The following is an 18,955-nucleotide window of genomic DNA, read 5'->3' on the forward strand; positions in this document are numbered from 1 at the left end:
GGCGCACAGATTAACGACAAATATCTTGTTGTGCCCTCACCCCGACCCCCAGGCTGAAAAATTTGGGTAGGTAGGGGTAGTAGCTTTTGTTTAAGGGGGGTCCTTTTTACAGACTTCGTCATGGTGTACCTAATGTCTTGCGGAGGGTTAGCTATGGTGGACGGTGGGTTAGCTATGGAGCATGGAGGGTTAGCTATGGTGGACGGAGGATTAGCTATGGTGGATGGAGGGTTAGCTATGGAGGACGGAGGGTTAGCTATGGAGGACGGAGGTTTAGCGATGGAGGACGGAAGGTTAGCTATGAAACACGGAGGGTTAGCTATGGTGGACGGAGGGTTAGCTATGGTGGACGGAGGGTTAGCTATGGTGGACGGAGGGTTAGCTATGGTGGACGGAGGGTTAGCTATGGTGGACGGAGGGTTAGCTATGGAGGACGGAGGGTTAGCTATGGAGGACGGAGGGTTAGCTATGGTGGACGGAGGGTAAGCTATGGTGGACGGAAGGTAAGCTATGGAGGACGGAGGGTTAGCTATGGTGGACGGAGGGTTAGCTATGGTGGACGGAGGGTTAGCTATGGAGGACGGAGGGTTAGCTATGGAGGACGGAGGGTAAGCTATGCAGAGAGGGCTGTGAGAGGGTGCATCGGTCATGCGGAAATGCTCTGTGAACCTTGAATTTAATGTGTTATCTCACTAGACCAGCATCTGAGTTTGCATGCTCGGGGGATTCTGATCAGTCCTTTACTGCCATGTTATCGTATTGGACACTCGTCTCTGTTTACGCACGCCGTAGCTTTCAAATGCGCTTAGTGATGCTATTAATCAGGGGCTTGTTGATAGAAACAAAATTAGTCTTAACATTTAAACAACATTAATCTCAACAGTAACTTTTTCTCACAGACTGTTGACGGAAACAAGGTAACGTTACGAGAGTGACATGATGTTGAGTTTTCCATACACAGTATATTTCTCCGGTCTATGAGAAAAAAGTTAAGATTGAGAGAAACTAATGTTGAGACGCGTGATCTGTGATCTTCATAGCCGCGTAACCCTAGCATCCGTGTGAAGCCATTCTCCCGATTCCCGGCGCAGGTGTCGGAGAAGATGAGGATGCTGATGAAGCGCTGGCGTCGCATCCACCTCGACACGCTCCCCTCGCCGCTCGACGATGACGCCTCCTCCACGTCCCCCGCGGCTTCCCCCACGAAGACTCCTGCGAGCTTCCCTCCCTGGCAGCAGCGGGGGAGGACTCCCCGGGAAGCGCGGGGCGTCGTCGACGCGGCGCGGCGGCGGCGGACGTCGGTGGAGCTGCTGCTGTCACCGCAGAGCAGCGTGTCGTCGGTGACGTCACCGCGCATGCTCTCCGTCAACTACATCCAGCAGTGTCAGCTCGTGCGGCGGCGCCGGCGCCACCTGGCGAGACGGCGACCCGGGTACAGCACCGAGGTCACGTTCGACAAGGTCGCGACCTGCGACGACCCCAAGGTCACGGCGGAGCTTGACGTCGCGCGCTTGCACGTCATCCCGCTGCACGCGGCGGCGGCGGCGAGCGCACCGGTGGCGCCCTCTACGGGCAGCCGGCCATACGAGACGGATGCGGAGTTTCTCGGCTTTCTCGACACGGCTTACGCCGTCTGCTACGGCAAGCGCGAGGACGACGACGACGTCGCGGGGGCTCCACCACTGCTGCCGCGGCACGCCGCGCGCGTCCGTGAGCGACAGCTAAGTCGCGTCGCCCCGCGCGCGGCGGCGGTGAGCGCGTGGCAGCAGCGGCTGCAGCGTCGCTCTCGCAGCATGGACAGCGTCCGGCGTGCTTCCCCCGTACAGAGCCCCGTGCACGGTGGCGCCTCCTTGTTGCGGCCTCCCATGCTGACGCCTTCCCCGCACACGGCAGTGGCAGCGGCCTCCATCACGGACGCCTCGGCGGTGAGCGAGAAGCCGCCACGGTTAGCGAGGGGCTCGGCGGGGATGGCGGGAAGCGTGCGGTCACCAGCCGCCGGTCAGAAGCAGTCTTCGTCGTCGCTGTCGCCGCAGCGGTCGCATCTCGGGTCGAAGTTCGCCGGATTGTTTCGCAGCCTCAGCTGGTCAAACGTGTCGAAGCAAGCGAGCGAGCTCGCCGCGACGCCCATCCTCAAGAAGTTCGGCAGCCAGGGGACGCTGAAGACGGCCCGGCGAAGCGTGACGTTTCTCCCGGACAGCGCCAAGATCCGCCCCGCACGTGCCGCGCCGCGCATCGCGTCGCCCGCCGCCGCGCGCCACCGCAGCTACAGCTGGTCGGATCTCCCCCAGGTGGCGCCGCGGGAGAGCCGCGCGCCGCTCGCCAGCCCCCTGCGGGCCGTCGGGCTGCCGGAGGCGCGGCTCGGCGACCGCCACGCCCGCCTGCTCGCCCTCGTGCGCTGGTTTGTCGCGTGGACGCAGAGGCGCCACCTGCTGGGCACGCCGACGAGGGCGACGACGTCCGTCATGCACGTTCACTTGTCCGCCGACTTCGTCGTTCACGGCCTCTGGCTCTCGGAGCAGCAACGCGAGACGACGATTGCATCCGCCGCGACAACAAAGTCATCGAAGCGAAAGCTGAGACTGGACGCGACGCGGACGCCGCTAGATGGCGCTACTGAGTGCAAAGCGGGGCACTCGGGAAACGACGAGGACAGGGCGAGCGCGGACGATCTCACGACTGAGAGTCTCGACCGTACCCTCACCGCCGACGAGCAGGAAGAGGCGGAGGAGGAGGAGGAGGCGAGGGAAGAAGACGAGGAGGAGGAGCAGGCGAGTGATAGCAGCAGCAGCAGCGTCGGGGCGCCGGCCGACCCCTGGTCGATCCCAAGCATCCCCGCACGCCGCGCACCGAGGAAGACTCCTGGTGGCCGCCGCAGCGAGAGAGGCGCCGCCGCGACGCCCCGCACGCCGCAGCAGCGCCACCTGGCTGACATCTCGGAGAGGACGGAGACCGAGTCGCTCGATCGCAGGGACGAGAGCGACTGGGAGACGACGGGCGAGCGAGGCGCGACCCTCACGACCCCGAGGTCACCAGGGTCATCGCTGACCGCCGGCATGAGGTTGAGCTGGGCACGTCTGGACAAACTGCATGACATCATCGATGCCTACTATGATGGTGCTGGAGGAGGGGCAGGAGGGGTAGGAGGAGAAGGAAGAAGAGGAGGAGGAGGCAAAGAAGAAGAAGAAGAAGAAGAAGGAGAAGCAGCAGGGAGAGGAGGAGGAGGAGGAGCAGGAGGAGAGGCAGGAGGAAGAAGTGCAGAAGTAGCGGAAGAAGGAGAAGGAGGAGGAGGAGGAGAAGCAGCAGGGAGAGGAGAAGGAGGAGGAGTTGAATCTCGCTCATCAGCGGATGATCCTCGGCAGAGGAAGCGATACGCGCAGAGTGATACGACAGGTCGTGATGCCTCTGTTCACCAAGAGCAACAGTCATCTCCAGCAGCAGCTGACGCCAGTACAAGCACGACTGACAGGGTAACCATGGCAACCGGTACAAGAATGACTGATGGTGTAACCATGAAAACCAGTAGAAACAGGGCCGACGGGGTAATCATTGCAGCCGGTAGAAGCACGACCGACACGGCAACGGTCGCATTCGGGGCAACGAGCGCAGCTGACACTGCAGCTACCTCACGCGTACACCCTGACACTGCGCAGACGTCCCACCCTGACGCCGGCGCAGCTGAACAGGGAGGCGGCCTCGACGAGGCGTCGCGGACGCACGGCGCGCGTCGCAGCGTCGCTCTGCAGACGGAGCCAGAGACGATGACGAGCGATGGACGGGAGGAGGTCGCGGACGGCAGCGGGAAGATGGACATCGGGGATCTGCGGACGGACGCGAGCGTCAGCGAGGGAGAGTGCGGCGGCGGCGGCGGCAGCGCGCGGCGGGAACGCGCCGCGTTCACCTTCCTGCACCGCGGTGTGCTGCGTCAGGCTGATGTCGAATCTCTGCCTCTGCTCTTCTTGCCGGAGGGACGGCGAGGGATGCCCAGAGAGGTGGGCCGGACGCGGGAGGCCTGGGCCGACTTTCCGCTGCTGCACGTGCCTGGCATCACGCACCATGTCGCGGGGGAGCACGCGCGCTGGCTTCCACCGCCCCACGATGTTCGCCTGAAGCCGACACACGGGTTCGGACAGGAACGCATGCACGAGCACCCAAAACACTCGTATGTGGAACGAGACTACATATACGAGCAGCCAAAACACATGTATGCGCAACGAGAACACGTGTACGCGCAACGAGAACACATGTACGCGCAGCGAGAACACGTGCACGAGCCGCCAAAACACATGTATGCGCAACAAGAACACGTGTACAAGCAGCCGAAACACATGTACGCGCAACGAGAGTATGTGCACGGACCAACGAAAGACAAGCCACCAAAGCCACGTCAGATTCCACTCCTAAATCTGCCGGCAACAAAGCCGCTAGAACCCGCTCCCCCTCACCACTTCCTCACTCTGCCACCAGAGGGCGCAGCACCACGGCTAGTCCCCCCAGGTGACATCATCGCGTACGAGCAGAAGGTGAGGTGCAGGCTGGCAGAGGGCGCCGGCAGTCGACGCGAGCGCGCGGCCGCGGATCGCGAGCCACCGCTGCTGGCGGTGAGGCTAGACGCGTGGCAGGCACGTGACGAGCGTGCGAGGGACGCTCGCGTGAAGAGACGCAGCCGTCGCGACGTGACCGAGGCGCCACCTGCAGCAGACGTGGCGCCACCTGCTGCAGACGTGGCGCCACCTGTGGCCGAGGTGAAGCGACCGGACCCGCCGACGCTCGACAGCGGATACGTTCTCCCACTGAACGAGCCGCCATCGCTCTCCGACACTGTCGCCCGTACCGGTGTGCGTTCCCCTGTAGACCTGCCGTCGTATGCCGCCGCGCAGTACAGGGTGGCTGTCGCGATGCCGCTGCCCGCGCAGGCCGCCGCGGCGACCATGACCGACGCGACGCCGACGCATGGTCGCGAGCGAGCGGTGCGTGTCGCCGACGCCGCAACCTCACCCGTGACCTCGCCCGAGGAGGCACTCGCACTCGAGCGCGAGGTGGGCATGCCCAAGGAGGATGGCACAGCCGAGAAAGAGCGTGCGGCAAAGGCGGTAGGCCTGGCTGAGAAAGAGCACGTGGTAGAGGATGATGTGGGCGGGGCTGGGGCGGGAGCGAGAGCGTTCGCTCCGCACCTTCCCGTCGACATTCTGCTCGGTCTGAGAGCGGAACCCACCGGCGCCGCGGAGCCGGTGGCGCCACCGGGTGGTCGAGTCATCAACATTGTCGACCTCGGCCCTGAGGCCGTCGCGGAGATCATGGGAAGCCTGGCGTTGAACGAGGAGCGGGTGGATAACGAGCGAGCTCGTCTGCCGGCCACCACAGATGACATCCACGGACCCTACTACGCTCGTGAGGTGAGGGTGCGTCCCTCGCTCAAGGAGGAAGAGGAGGCGACCCATGTCCCTCTAAGCATCCGGGAGAAGGGGATTCGTATCTCTCCCCGCGTGCAGGTAGAGGGCTTCCTTTTACCCGCACGCGTCCAGGAGCACATCCATACTTCTCCCCTCATCCAGGGTGAAGGAATCCACACTTCTCCCCACATCCAGGAGGAAGGAATTCATACTTCTCCCATCATCCAGGAGGGAGGAATCCACACTTCTCCCTTCATCCAGGAGGAAGGAATCCACACTTCTCCCCTCATCCAGGGGGAAGGAATCCACACTTCTCCCCTCATCCAGGGGGAAGGAATCCACACTTTACCCCTCATCCAGGGGGAAGGAATCCACACTTCTTCCCTCATCCAGGGGGAAGGAATCCACACTTCTCACCTCATCCAGGAGGAAGGAATCCATACTTCTCCCCACATCCAGGAGGCAGGAATCCACACTTCTCCCCTCATCCAGGGGGAAGGAATCCACACTTCTCCCCTCATCCAGGAGGAGGATATCACGTTCCCATCCCACCGCAAGGAGAAGGAAGTTGGGTTACTGCCTCACATGCAGGAAAGGAGGAGCATCTGTGTAGAGTCAGACGTGGGTACATGCGAGGGAGGGGATGAGGTGACGACCAGGCTGCTATTGCACGACTTCAATACGAGGTAAGCTGTCACCATCACTAGCCACTACTACATGAATCTACGTAGCAGAAGGGTCACCTGATCCAACAATAATTCCACGATGCTTGCTTAAACATTGGGGTTCATATAGAAATATAGAATTCTATAGTATATAGAATATTTTACTTTAGTAATTTCTGGTTCATACTCTGTAATAGTCTAATAATATAATAAAAGTATATATCATATACCATATATTTTATATTTTTACCATATATACCATACATATTACCACATACCAATATATCATATCATCGCTTACTTGTATTATTTAGATATGTGGATGACTTTGAGGAGGATAGCATGAACAAGAAATCCAGAGCCTCTATGGATAGAAGGCTTAAAGAGATGGACAGACAACTAAATGCTGTTGACGAAATAGCTCACAAGGTGGAACAAGAGTGTGCTGACACTAAACAGGTATGCGAAAAGTACAAGTAGTAAGTATAAGTATGACTAGTAAATATAAGTAGTAAGTATATGTTGTAGGCTTAGGTAGTAGGTATAAGTAGGCAGTATAAGTAGTAGGTATAAAACATATTTATAGAGTTGTCACACTCGCGTAAACAAATATTTATAATGTGGAAATATAGCCAAAAGCTAAGGAAATAAGCCAGTGTTTATTTGTCGTAAATAGAACTCACTAGATTTTTTACACCAATGTCTAAACTCGGCTATCAATGTTTTACGTGTCCTGAATTCTAAACGACCTTGGCATTTCTGTCTGCCGACCCGCCCCACCTCTCAGATTACATCCGTATTTCGCTCCGAACTCGACACTAGCGTCACTGCGATTCTAACGAGCTAATCCTTCACTACAGCTACTTCAGCGGGCGAATGAGATCACCGAGTCATGCGAGTCGGCGCGGTCACGCAGCGGGCCGCCACGCGCTGACGTCGTACACAGGACTAGTACCCCCGTGACGTCGCTCGATTCCTTCCCCTCGCTGTCGCTGCACGTGGGACAGAGCAGCTCGAGGCATCCACGCGGGGTCGGGGGGTCGATGACGCACGGGGTCGGGGGGTCGATGACGCGCGTGCTGGAGGAGAAGCAAGCAAACGGCTGGGAAGCGAGAGAGGGAGAAGCGTCGACGCGAGGGCAGCAAGGAGGAAGGTCGGCACAAGCAGGGATGACAAGGTGAGGGGTTTACATATTATGTATTATATATTATTATTTCCAAAGTGGATCACGGCATTAGCCGGTGGCTTCTGGGTTGACCATGTAAACCCGATATATATCTATATATATATATATATATATCGATATACATATATATATGCCTTATGTATGTATGTATTATTATTATTATTATTATTATTTACATACTGTAGCAAATGTTGTATTATTGTTGTTGTTATTAATATTGACATACTGTTATGAATGTTATGAAGCATTGTTGGACTAACTCTCACAACCACGTGGGTATTGTAGCGTGGGTCGTAACATCGTTTGTAACAGCGAGTTTTTCTGCTGCAGTTCAGGGCATGACCTCAGTGGCCTCAGTGATATCCTGGCTGAGGTGATACATACCATCAAGCCTGATGACATCGGTGTCACAGAAGAGCAGATGCACCAATTAGAGGCTAAATGGTGAATCAAACACTCGACTTGAAAATCCTCTATGCTTTACTCGTCTCTTTTTTTCTCACTTCCTCTTTCGCCCGGTGTCTCGCTCTCCCCTTCCCTCTCTATCGATCTGCTAAATTTTTCATGTACTTATTTCCTACTCTTCATCTTTATCTGTTTCTCTTATTTATCTTATTTATTTTTATTTTTCACCCAGAATAACAATTGAATAATTAGCAGCAGATGATTGAAATAATTGTCTACATTCGTCTGATAATGAGTTCTCTCTAAAAGCCATATTGGAAAGTCCCTGCCGTCATATTGAGATCAGATAAGAGGGGTGATAAGTTGCCTATATATAACGTAGTTACGATAGTACTAGTCTATGTTTTTGATCTATAATTCTTTTCACCAACATCGTACTTCAATTCACAGGTGCGTTTCTGTTTACAGAAACATTTACAAATATGATTGTGGTCATTTGGGATATTTTGCAATGTTTGTGTTAATGCAAAAACTAAAAACGCACGAATGCTTACATTGATCATGAACTTTCCGTAGCGCGCCACGGCCATTTTATCCCCCTTTTTCTATGACCTAAATAACACAGCTGGACTTTCCGATATCACTTATTCAGGGGAGCTGGTGCGAAGTCACTCACGCCCCGGGCTGATGCTCACAGCATGGAGAGAAGGCGGCAGCTGCACGCGTGGATGTTGGAGAAGAGGCGGGAAAGAACCGCAGAGTATCGTTCACAGCGGCAGCAGCTCGCAGCCACGGAGAGGAAGCCATACGCCTCTCCTTCACAGGTGAGAGCACACCTTATCCTAACCTAATCCTTATTACAAGTAATAACACGTTGCCACACTAGTGTTGTTCTCGCTATACGTGTCATACGGCCGATTCGATTTGCAGGCTAGCAAGCAATCGAAAAGCAGAGCTCTTGTGATGCATTCGATTCGGCCTGTTCTGCTTTCGGAAGCCCTCCCGGCTATTCCGCCAGATGACTGAGAGGGGCTGGTGCAGAATTTGGTGCATTTCTCATATTAGCAGAGAATTCTCAGTTTGGCTGATTGTCTGAACTGGCTAATTGTCTTCCCACTTGTCACCTGTAGCACGGCGCGCTCTCACCCATCTATCATAATGCACGTCCATTCCGAAACGACGCATCCCGTATACGGCATCGCCGATATTCATTGCAGCGCCATCTATCAACGAGCGACCTGCTAGCGGACACGGCGCGACGATCGACAGAGCGACGCGGTCAGTTCGAGCTTCAGCGCACGCATCGTAAGCGGCAGGCGGTCGAGCTACTCAGCGACCTTCTCGCGACCTCCCCACCTACGGCCCGCGACCTTCTCGCGACCTCCCCACCTACGGCCCGCGACGCAAGCAGAACCGGCGACCACTCCACCAAGCCAGCGCAAGGTATCTCGGCCGTCACCGCAGCAGAGCAGGGTAGAGAGAAGTGGTCCTCGACCGCCGCAGGCACGTCGGCGCCGGGGAAAGAAAACCGATCCCCGGCCACTGAGCGGAGGTCAGCAGGTCGCGCGTCGTCGGCCACACGACGTCAGGCTCGCGTGGCGCGGTATCCCCGGGATCGGACGCGTGGCGCGACAGAGGGGCGGCCGGCGGTGGCGACGGCCGCGTGGCGGGCGGACGAGCGAGCGCGGAGGTTGGAGCGTGACGTCGAACAACGGACGGCGGACGCGCTCCGTCTCATCGGCGACCTCGCACGACCCGGCGGACGCACGCCGCGGGGCGACGCCGGCTTTCCGTCCGGCAGCGACAGGCGAGCGGTCGCGGTAGGGGGCGCCACACGCAGAGTCGCGGACGAGAGAGCCGGCGTGCGGTTTGCTGCCGCGCCGGCGACGGAGCACCGCACAGCTGACATCAGCCGCGCAACGCACAGAGGGGCGCGTGCCTTATGGTGGACCCAGCCTCCGAGAAAGGGAGCGTCGACACCAGTAAAGAGACAGGTGTACGGCAAGCATGCAGGGTCGGCGGGTAGCCAGACGAAGAAGGGAGGTGCTGCGGGAAAGAAGCCTGTGCCGAAGTTCAAGTTTGCGGCTAGCAGGGCGCACCGAGGGGGAGCCGTGTCTGGGAGGAGCCCGGGGAAGACGATCGAAAGGAATCCCATAGCAAGTGAGTGACAGCAGACTGTAGCCGGTATTCATAACTAATACAGCAAACAACATTGGATATTAGCCAACCTGACAGCTGTTTGAATGCATGCGTGGTTTCTCGCTTAACTACCTTTGAGTCTTTCCCGAAAACTCTAACACTTGCACTATTATTACTACAACCCCGAGTGATTGCAAACACATTTCGTCCAAATCTGATTTCATTCACTCCTGCTACTATTACTGCTACTTATTACTACGTGATTCTTACTCTTGTAACGCTGTAATCGTAAACGCTCGGGCACACTTGCTGCGCAGGTGGAACGGTGACGCTAAACAGGCGACTCCTGGTGGCGGGGAGACCCGCTCACAAGCCGCGCACGTACGCGCAGATCCTTCAGGATCTGCAGCCGCGGAGATCCGTCGCTCCCGCGCCGACGCCGCGAGCACGCAGCAGCCGCCGGCCGCCGCCGCCCAGCCCCACGAGCTCGGTGGAGAGCGAGTGGAGTGTGCCGTCACAGGTGGAGAGGATACTTGAGGAGGGACCGCTGTGGATGGTCAGTCATCATGTGATTGTTGTGCGTGTGTGTGCGTGTGTGTGCGTGTGTGTGTGCGCACGCCGTGTGTGCTGTGCTGTGCTGTTGTGTGCCGCTGCGTGTGTGTGGGTGTGCATGCGCTAATGCTGATAATATATTGTATATTTATTTATATATATATATACATACATACACATATGTGTTTATATCAGGGATAAGAAGTTTCCTCGGATCCGAGAAATTTCTCGGATTTGACAGTCCCTGGGATCGATTTTGTGAAACGTTATGGAGGGGATATGGTTAAGAATGTAAAATCTGTATTTTAACTCTCAACAGTACCTTTATTCAATAAGGTTCTTCTTTGTACATGTATGTGTTATATGTACACATAATGTGAGAACGTGTGTGTAGTATAACAATTACGCAAATTAGTTTGTATTTATCAACGAGTAAAACACATTCAATGTGACATTGTATTAGTTTTGATGAGATGTGTGAATGCTTGGAGCTTTGAAATGTGAGGGCTTTGGACTTTTTGTTTGGAGTTGGATTTTCTCATTCTCATCCCTAGTATATGTATGTGATTAATAGATTATGGGGGATGGGAGTGACAACTCTGAATAAGTTATCTTAGGATACTGTGGATGGTGATATAAGAATAACTTATCATGGCACATATGGCTATCCCCTCACTACATTGGCTTAACTGTTGATTCAAACACTTCTACACGCAGGACGAGAGCCTGGGTCGAGCCATCATCGGTCTGGCACCTAGCGCTGCTCCCAGGAAGACACATGCTGCTGCTAGCGACATCTCCAGCAACGCACGAGCCGCGCCGCAGCCTGCGCCGAGGGTAACTCTGCACAGCACGCGTGTGATCACGCAGGACAGGGACGACGAGGGGGCCGCGCCGCGCCACGAGCTCGCTCCTTCCCCGCCGCCACGCGAGCAACTAGACGCGTCCGTGCACGGGTCGGACGGCGTGAGGGTGGACACGCTGAGCAGCGGGCGTAGCGTCATGTCGTGTATAGACTGGGACGCCGTCGAACGCCTCATAGCCGACGTGAGTTGAGTGGAGAGTTGGGATTCACCGATGGGTGGGCACCTACTGTATACCTGCGAACGCACAATCCTGTTGTGGTAGTGTAGCGCCTGAGGGTGTATTTAGTTTTATTTATTCGCTATATATACACGGAGGTGATATTTCTCCAGTATTCGGTACAGTCAGTGTTTACTGTGTGGTTGTACAGCCGTGTCAAACTTGCCAATTGTAACCGTCCTTGAGCTTGCCAATGTTTTGATATGAGAATATTTACATATGTGACTCGTCTCTGGTTGTGAATTAGTGCTTTCACTGAGTATTTACAAGTGTACGTATATAATTTGTTTTTGGCAGTCTCGTCTAGTCGTCCAGTCGTCTGTCACTATCTCCTAGAATAAGATGTTAATATCAACGTGACAATGTATTTATTACTACCATTACATAGTGAAATGTATGTGAAGCTCATTTTTGCATATCTCAGTTTTTTTTATAGAATCAGAACAAAGTATATAGATCTGTGTGATGTGCAATATAGCCAAGAATCTCTTGATGTCATTTCATGTTGTTGTTACGTGACCTGTTACAGGTCTAAAATAAACCAGATGCATCACATGAAATGCATTCGTTTTTACTCTCATAGAAAGAGTAGAACTAAATAAGTGAAAGACTAGTCGCTGCATATGTACAAAACTTTATTACTAAACGAATTTGCGCTTACAGTAACTTCGCTCAGTCTGTCACTGCCGACCATCTACTAACAGCTATTATACGTTCAAAAGTTCACAATAGACTGAAGTGAAGACAAATGTAAACGACAAATAAAACACGAACAGCGATAACATAACAGACAAAGCTGTCTATTACAAACCTCTGCCATGTTGTACATGATCATCTACATGCACTTGTTGCATGCAACTGCCACAGCCCCTGCCCCTCCTCCCCCTGTCCCTCCTCCTCCTCCTGCCCCTCCTCATCCTCCTGCCCCTGCCCCTGCCCCTCCTCCTCCTGTCCCTGCCCCTCCTCCTGCTCCTCCTCATCCTCCTGCCCCTGCCCCTCCTCCTCCTGCCCCTGCCCCTCCTCCTCCTCCTCCTGCCCCTGCCCCTTGCCCTGCCCCTCCTCATCCTCCTGTCCCTGCTCCTCCTCCTGCCCCTGCCCCTCCTCCTGCTCCTCCCCCTCCTCCTCCTGCCCTTTCTCCTCCTCCTGCCCCTGCCCCTCCTCCTCCTCCTCCTGCCCCTGCCCCTCCTCCTCCTCCTCCTGCCCCTGCCCCTCCTCCTCAACATCCTTCAGCATCACAATGTAGTGTTCTTTAGATAGCTAACGAGACCAATGCTCTCGTTAAACATGAGCTGCAGGTGGCGCCACGTGTCCTGCTGTATGTCGGCCACGTCTTGCAGTTTCTCGGCGAGTGCTGCCTCCTCCACGATCAAGTCCGCATGCACCTGCCAACGTTATTATTATTATTAAATCTTTATTGCATGTAATTCAAATACAGGTACATGTACTGAAGGCGAAAGAGAACGTACGTACAGCTGTTAGCACTGACCCATCTGCCTGAAGCGACTGACAGGTAGCCCTAGCGAATAAGTATACCCTAATAATACGCACACGCACGCACGCACGCACGCACGCACGCACGCACGCACGCACATGTGAACTAAAAAGGAGGAAGCACAGGTAGCTATTCAACCCACCAGCACACCCACGCGGGCAGCATCACACCTTGGCATGGAGATACCTGCAGAACGTCTAATTAACGACACGATCACATGGGTAGCATCTCACCTGGACGTAGAGATATATACCTACAGGACGTCTAATCAATGACACGATCACACGGTCAACATCTCACCTTGAGAAAGAGAGCCAGGTAGGCCTGAGCGAGCTCGTAATTTCGCCGGGTTTCGAAGGTGGCGTGGAGCAGGTCGAGGAAGGCCTGCATGAGTGCGATCGATCCGCCGCCGTCCGGTGCCAGCTCGCGCAACTCCATGTCTATCGCCGACGGACCCATCTCCTTCAGCGCGTCGACCAACGCTCCGTCTGCGAAGAAAGGAATTCACAACGCGCACTGAGGATACTGTATGCGCCATATTTTTTGCGTACAGATATTTTCGCGAATTCAGACTTGACGGACAATTTCGCGAGTGGTTAATTTCGCGGTCGGTGAATTATGAATTATTCGGTATGAATTATTCGCGTGTTGTTATTTTCGCTGTCAGGGAGGCGTTTGCGAAATTCACGAAAATTAACCACCGCGAAATATACAGCGTATACAGTAAGTCGAGAATCGAAGACGAAGTACACACAGCAGTGATTACGCGTGGTGCTGGCGGAAGAATCTAGACGCAGCGTTAAGTCGAGAGCGAGACTCACATGCGGCGTCCGTGTGTGCTTTCTCCAGTGCGCTGCCGAACTGAGAGAGTGGCTTCAGTCGATTCAGCTTCCCGGCCTGCGATGCTGCCCCCTGCAGTACAAAAAACGCACCAACTGTAAAACCACAGCGACCGCCAAATAGTAGAAATGAAATCTTTGTCTTAGAGCAGATCGGCTCACAGAGGGAGACCCATCTATATGATTTTCTCTTGGTATGGCAGCTCACCTTATCCTTTGATGTTTCAGCGCCGTCAGTAGTGGCAAACTCGAAACCTTGCACATTGGCAACTGTGGGCAGAAAGAACGGAGCAGCCTTCGGAACTTTGGGAGGTTCTTTGGGTTTGTTCCGCCTCTGTAATGCAACATGCAATTCATTAAGCCAAAAAAAGCCTCTATTGTACGAACTACCTGTACGAAAAGGTGTGCATGTGTTAATGATTCTCATACATCACACCCACCAGCATAAGGTTTGAATGTTTTGTTAGTTACACGCACATCCTTAGTCAAGGTTTGGCTAGTTGCTTAAATATATCAGACAAATTATGTATGGATATGCCTACCTAATTATTATATTATTATAGGCTAGCTAAACCACCTTTCTCAGGCCAAGTGCTGTCTAGATTCCCACAGCACCAAGCAAAGTTATAGCTAGTTACTCTGACAATATCAGGCCATAATTTGGGGAGAAACTCACCCTTATTAGATCAAGGTTTGTTAGGTTTTTCCACCGAGAACTGGGCAGTAGAGACAACGTCACCAGCTCATCAGCAATCTGCTCAGGAGACTTGTACTCCTCTACTTCCTCCTCCTCCACAGAGTCTGGTAGCTCCTCCAGCTCCTCCCCTGCAACACGAATGTACAGAGTACAGGCGCAGAATAGCAATGACAGCTTCCATCATATACAGTATATATATATATATATATATCAAGAGTACATAATAGGAGATCCTCTATCTCCTATTATGTACTCTTGATATATCAAATACAGTAATATTAGTAGAGTCCTGACTACTCTACATAATGACCTTTTAACAGTTTATTTCGGCATTCTTTTTACACAGCCAAGCACGCCTGCCAAAATCTTATTGGTTCTTTGCACCACCCAATTTCAAAAGTGTCAAAGTATCTATATAGGACATATTGTTATTCAAGGGAGGGGTGACATTGCTTGAAACTGAAAACATTAAAGAATACACTGAGTCACTGTGTAAAACTCTTACGATGAAAAGGCACAGTCGCAATTAAGCTACAGTTTAAAAAATCACACAATTAAGCAAATATTGGTTCTACACACCGGATCTAGGCTCCAACGTTGTCGGTAAATCCACAAGCTCCGGTACAATGTCTACCGGTAGAGGGCGCAACGACACATGCGCATACAGTGTGCAGTTGGACCAGAGGTAAATGCCTAGATCGTCGACATGAGCAGTGACGAGGAACGTTCCCGTGGGAGAAAAGCCAAGTGAGGTGCAGGCTGAATCCACACGGAAACAGTCTACCAAACTGAAATGCAGTCAAACCTGTGTTAACGATCACCTCTATAGAACAGAATGTCTGGCTATGAGGGGTACTCTTGCCATTTCTCTTAAGTGAACCTCATACACGAGTTGGACTGTATTAAGTGTAATATTGGTTTGCTCCTAGCAATTACAATACTATCAAGAATACTGCTACTAACTCATGAGCAGGGGAAGCATATTTTCTGTATTTCAACTTCTCTCCTACAAAATAAAAATGACTCTCTCTTTGCTAATGACGATTCATTCTGACAGCATCTCATTCCAAGCCGTTGCGATGAAAGCAGTGTCACACTCCCGCGTCGCTCAGACATGTACACACCACCAACCGTCGTAAGGCGGATGGGTAATGAACTCACGTGGCGGTAGGCAGGTCCCACGTACGTATAGTGCAGTCCATACATGCAGTGACCAGCCATCTCGCATCCCGACTGAACGCCTGAAATACACAACCGAGTTAATTCCTTCCGCAAATCACACAAAGAAGTAATCGTTGACGTGGAAGTATGTTATAAGGATGCCACGCTCGCCGTTGCCCCGCACAAAAGCGGTGGTAGCTTTATCTTGCACCCACGCAACACGGTATATTACTGATATAGTTACAAACGAATATAACTATTTGTTTGAAATGGAAGAAAGCTGTTTGTATTACATCCCACCCCTTCGCTCTCACGACGTAGATGCTGCGATGTTTTTACGACGCTACCGCACTCACAGCAAGTGTATCTATTAAATTACGCGGGCGAGGCGATAGAATTGTAAAGGGCGGCCACACGCACCATGTCCGTGATTCTGCCTGCGTGACCGCTGAAGTTTCTCACTACTCGTCGTATGTCAACGTCGATGACGGTCACAGAGAAGTCGTCCAGGGCCACGGCCAGCATCGCACTGCAATACACACACACACACGTGATAGATATGTCAGAATACACGCGTATTATCACTACTCGACGTATGATACCTGAAGGCATACATGTATCTGGGACCAAGCTTTTGATGATGACCGTGGTTCACCTTACGATGCCTGAAGGTGTTTATTATTAGTAATCAGTTATTTAATAATCAAGGTCCAGGGAGAACCCTGTTTACTAAGGTTTACCTTTTGACGATAAGTGTAGGACAGCGCAGGCTTCTCCAGATATTATTTATAGCGCCCTACACTAGCCGCCCTACATGAGCTATCGCACGGCGAAGCCGCAGGACGTAAGCGATACCATAAATAATGCACTACATCATCCGAGGGACACCTATTGGTGTCACTCACCATATATCATCCGAGTGACACATATTAGTCGAGCGCCGCGATCTGTGGATGCTAAACTCCAAGCTAGGGCACTCGGGCCCTTTCCTCTCAGCCGCATAGTCCAGTTTTTCCGAGCTAGTGATCTTCCCTTGGTCTCCTACACCTATTCCTTCCATACTCCTTATTTCCACCACCTTCACTTCGCCAAGTTACTTCGCGATCCGCGTTTTAAGGTACGAGGTTACTTGTATTCGGTTACGTGACACGCGGCGCGACTGTTACGGCTTGTAGACATCTGTTTAGTATCGTAGAGTTGTTTGTTTAGGCTGTTAAAGTGCAAGCCACCTGGGACGAATATTAGGTCGTGTAATAGAACGCACGGAGAGTAGCTTTTGTAATACAGTGTTCGTGTTATCTATTGACGTGACCAGCCGGCTACCCCTATTAAGGTGACTACCTCACACATGCTAGGCCGAGAATCTGGAGAGGGACGCGCGAAGCCTCCTTAGATAGGTGAGGCTTAGCATTATCTGTAGGGGTAGTTTAAGAAAGTCAGGCCAGTGTTCATTAGTGGATGTGTATGCGAAATACAAGCTCACCACATCCTGTATGAGGAGCTATGTGCTGAAATGCCACTAGCATACCTTTCTCTATGAAAATGTATCTGAGATACGGCCGCGGACAACTGCAAGACTTGCAAACAATCCTTCGCCCGAAACCGCCAGAACTTGAGAGTGCTCTCTCCTCCTGCGGTGACCGTCACTTGGTTCAGTCCATCGATTGCGACGCCTCTCACGGCATCATCGTGCGCTGGAAACGCGAGAAAACCCCACTCGTAGCATCTGACACTAACCAAACTCATCACGTCTGATATTAACCGGAGATCGCTGAAGCCCTCTTCCGTATGAGTAGTACATTGGGCTCTTCCATGGATGACTGGAACTCCTCTTTTTCTCACACAGACAATGTGCTTAAGGGCCCTCACTCAAATTCTCAGCCGCCACACAGAAATTTGTCCAAAACACCTCGCTGACAAAAAATTGTTCAGAATTGCTTAAAACTCACCAAATTGTAATGTTTTTTCAAAAATTTGCACCTGCGGTGCTCGCTTTGCTATGACCTCGAAGCGCGCAAACACATCAAAAAAGCATTACCACCTTACAGACCTTTTTGGCCAAAGGAAACACTGCATTTGAGTAAAGGCGTGCCCTTTCCCATATGAGTAGCAGCGTGCTATTCCCTGCACGAGAAGAGAGAGAGAATTTACCTTTCGGATTTCCGTACGAGCCTCTGTGTAGTCCCGACTGAACGTTGAAGAGATCCGCGTGGCCAGAACTGTAGCCGACAAGACAGAAGTTTCCGCAGGCACTCATCGTGACGACCTGCAGCAGACGCATAGGATGCAAACGTGAGACAAGAGGTCACCTGTCACCTCAGCAACCGCTAGTTAGTTAGTTACGTCCGTGGCTCCTGGGTGGAGCATAGGTCACTGATAAATCCTCGCCATCTGACTCGGTGTTGGGCGAGTTGCCTGATGGTGTCCCAGGTGTGTCCCTCGGCTTTGATTTCGGCTTCGACCGACCTCCTCCATGTAGTTTTCGGACGGCCCCTTCCCCGTTGACCTTGTGGGTTCCACGCCAGTGCTTGTCTGGCAATGGAGTCTCTGAGTTTCCGTAAGGTGTGGCCAATCCACCTCCACTTTCTTCGCTTGATGTCAGTTGCGATCGGTTGTTACTTAGTTATTTCCCACAGATCAACGTTCCTTACTTAGTCAGACCAAATGAGTCCCATAATTTCCCCGCCCGCTAGCGCGGTGCTGTACTCACCAGGGCGACGGCTCGCTGTCCCTGCTCTGCGAAGCGCTCGTGTAACAGCTTGTGCTTGCCCATCGACCCTCGCTGCGTCGACCACGTCGTCGCCACCGCCAGACCTCGGTGACACGCGACAACGTTGTCCCAGTCGCTCTCCCGGACGGTTTCTACAGCAAGCAACGAGGAAGAGCGATGAGATGCAACGTCAAAGCAACGACTGGGCGTTATCCACTGCGAAAATTGAATCGTCTGCTGAAAACTTGGGAGTAATCGAGAGCAAGTGACTTAATTACTTGCTCTCACCATCGCCTCCAGTCTAAATCCTTACTGGGTCCCACATGACTTGTCACCACAATTATACTCTCACTAACAATTCACGTCTAAACTCTTACTGGGTCCCACATGACTTGTCATCATAATTATACTCTCACTAACAATTCACGTCTAAACTCTTACTGGGTCCCACATGACTTGTCATCATAATTACGCTCTCACTAACAATTCATGTCTAAACTCTTACTGGGTCCCACATGACTTGTCATCATAATTATACTCTCACTAACAATTCATGTCTAAACTCATACTGGGTCCCACATGACTTGTCATGATAATTATACACTCACTAACAATTCACGTCTAAACTCTTACTGG

At 52.8% G+C, this 18,955-nt stretch overlaps 2 protein-coding genes across 2 annotated transcripts in view; one reads left to right on the forward strand and one right to left on the reverse strand.

The window, feature by feature from the left end:
• LOC106808190 overlaps positions 1–11,975 on the forward strand; it is a 32,636-nt gene extending 20,661 nt beyond the window's left edge. The window contains exons 21-31 of the mRNA XM_014810793.1: positions 1,041–1,214; positions 1,383–1,710; positions 1,894–2,691; positions 3,415–6,076; positions 6,370–6,514; positions 6,916–7,232; positions 7,572–7,685; positions 8,299–8,470; positions 8,864–9,806; positions 10,103–10,341; positions 11,055–11,975. Of these exons, the coding sequence (XP_014666279.1) occupies positions 1,041–1,214; positions 1,383–1,710; positions 1,894–2,691; positions 3,415–6,076; positions 6,370–6,514; positions 6,916–7,232; positions 7,572–7,685; positions 8,299–8,470; positions 8,864–9,806; positions 10,103–10,341; positions 11,055–11,393 (6,231 nt within the window). The 3' untranslated portion in view covers positions 11,394–11,975. The remainder of the gene's footprint in view (positions 1–1,040; positions 1,215–1,382; positions 1,711–1,893; positions 2,692–3,414; positions 6,077–6,369; positions 6,515–6,915; positions 7,233–7,571; positions 7,686–8,298; positions 8,471–8,863; positions 9,807–10,102; positions 10,342–11,054) is intronic.
• Positions 11,976–12,623: 648 nt separating this feature from the next.
• The window catches only part of LOC106808197 (WD repeat-containing protein 36-like), a 10,350-nt gene continuing 4,018 nt past the window's right edge, over positions 12,624–18,955 (reverse strand). The window contains exons 8-18 of the mRNA XM_014810799.1: positions 18,320–18,471; positions 17,761–17,875; positions 17,138–17,303; positions 16,030–16,138; positions 15,610–15,689; positions 15,028–15,236; positions 14,428–14,576; positions 13,960–14,085; positions 13,734–13,824; positions 13,213–13,400; positions 12,624–12,802 (exon numbers count right to left, since the gene is read on the reverse strand). Of these exons, the coding sequence (XP_014666285.1) occupies positions 12,653–12,802; positions 13,213–13,400; positions 13,734–13,824; positions 13,960–14,085; positions 14,428–14,576; positions 15,028–15,236; positions 15,610–15,689; positions 16,030–16,138; positions 17,138–17,303; positions 17,761–17,875; positions 18,320–18,471 (1,535 nt within the window). The 3' untranslated portion in view covers positions 12,624–12,652. The remainder of the gene's footprint in view (positions 12,803–13,212; positions 13,401–13,733; positions 13,825–13,959; positions 14,086–14,427; positions 14,577–15,027; positions 15,237–15,609; positions 15,690–16,029; positions 16,139–17,137; positions 17,304–17,760; positions 17,876–18,319; positions 18,472–18,955) is intronic.

Source organism: Priapulus caudatus, unplaced genomic scaffold, assembly GCF_000485595.1.
Source record: "Priapulus caudatus unplaced genomic scaffold, Priapulus_caudatus-5.0.1 Scaffold259, whole genome shotgun sequence".
NCBI classification, from domain to species: Eukaryota; Metazoa; Priapulida; class Priapulimorpha; order Priapulimorphida; family Priapulidae; genus Priapulus; species Priapulus caudatus.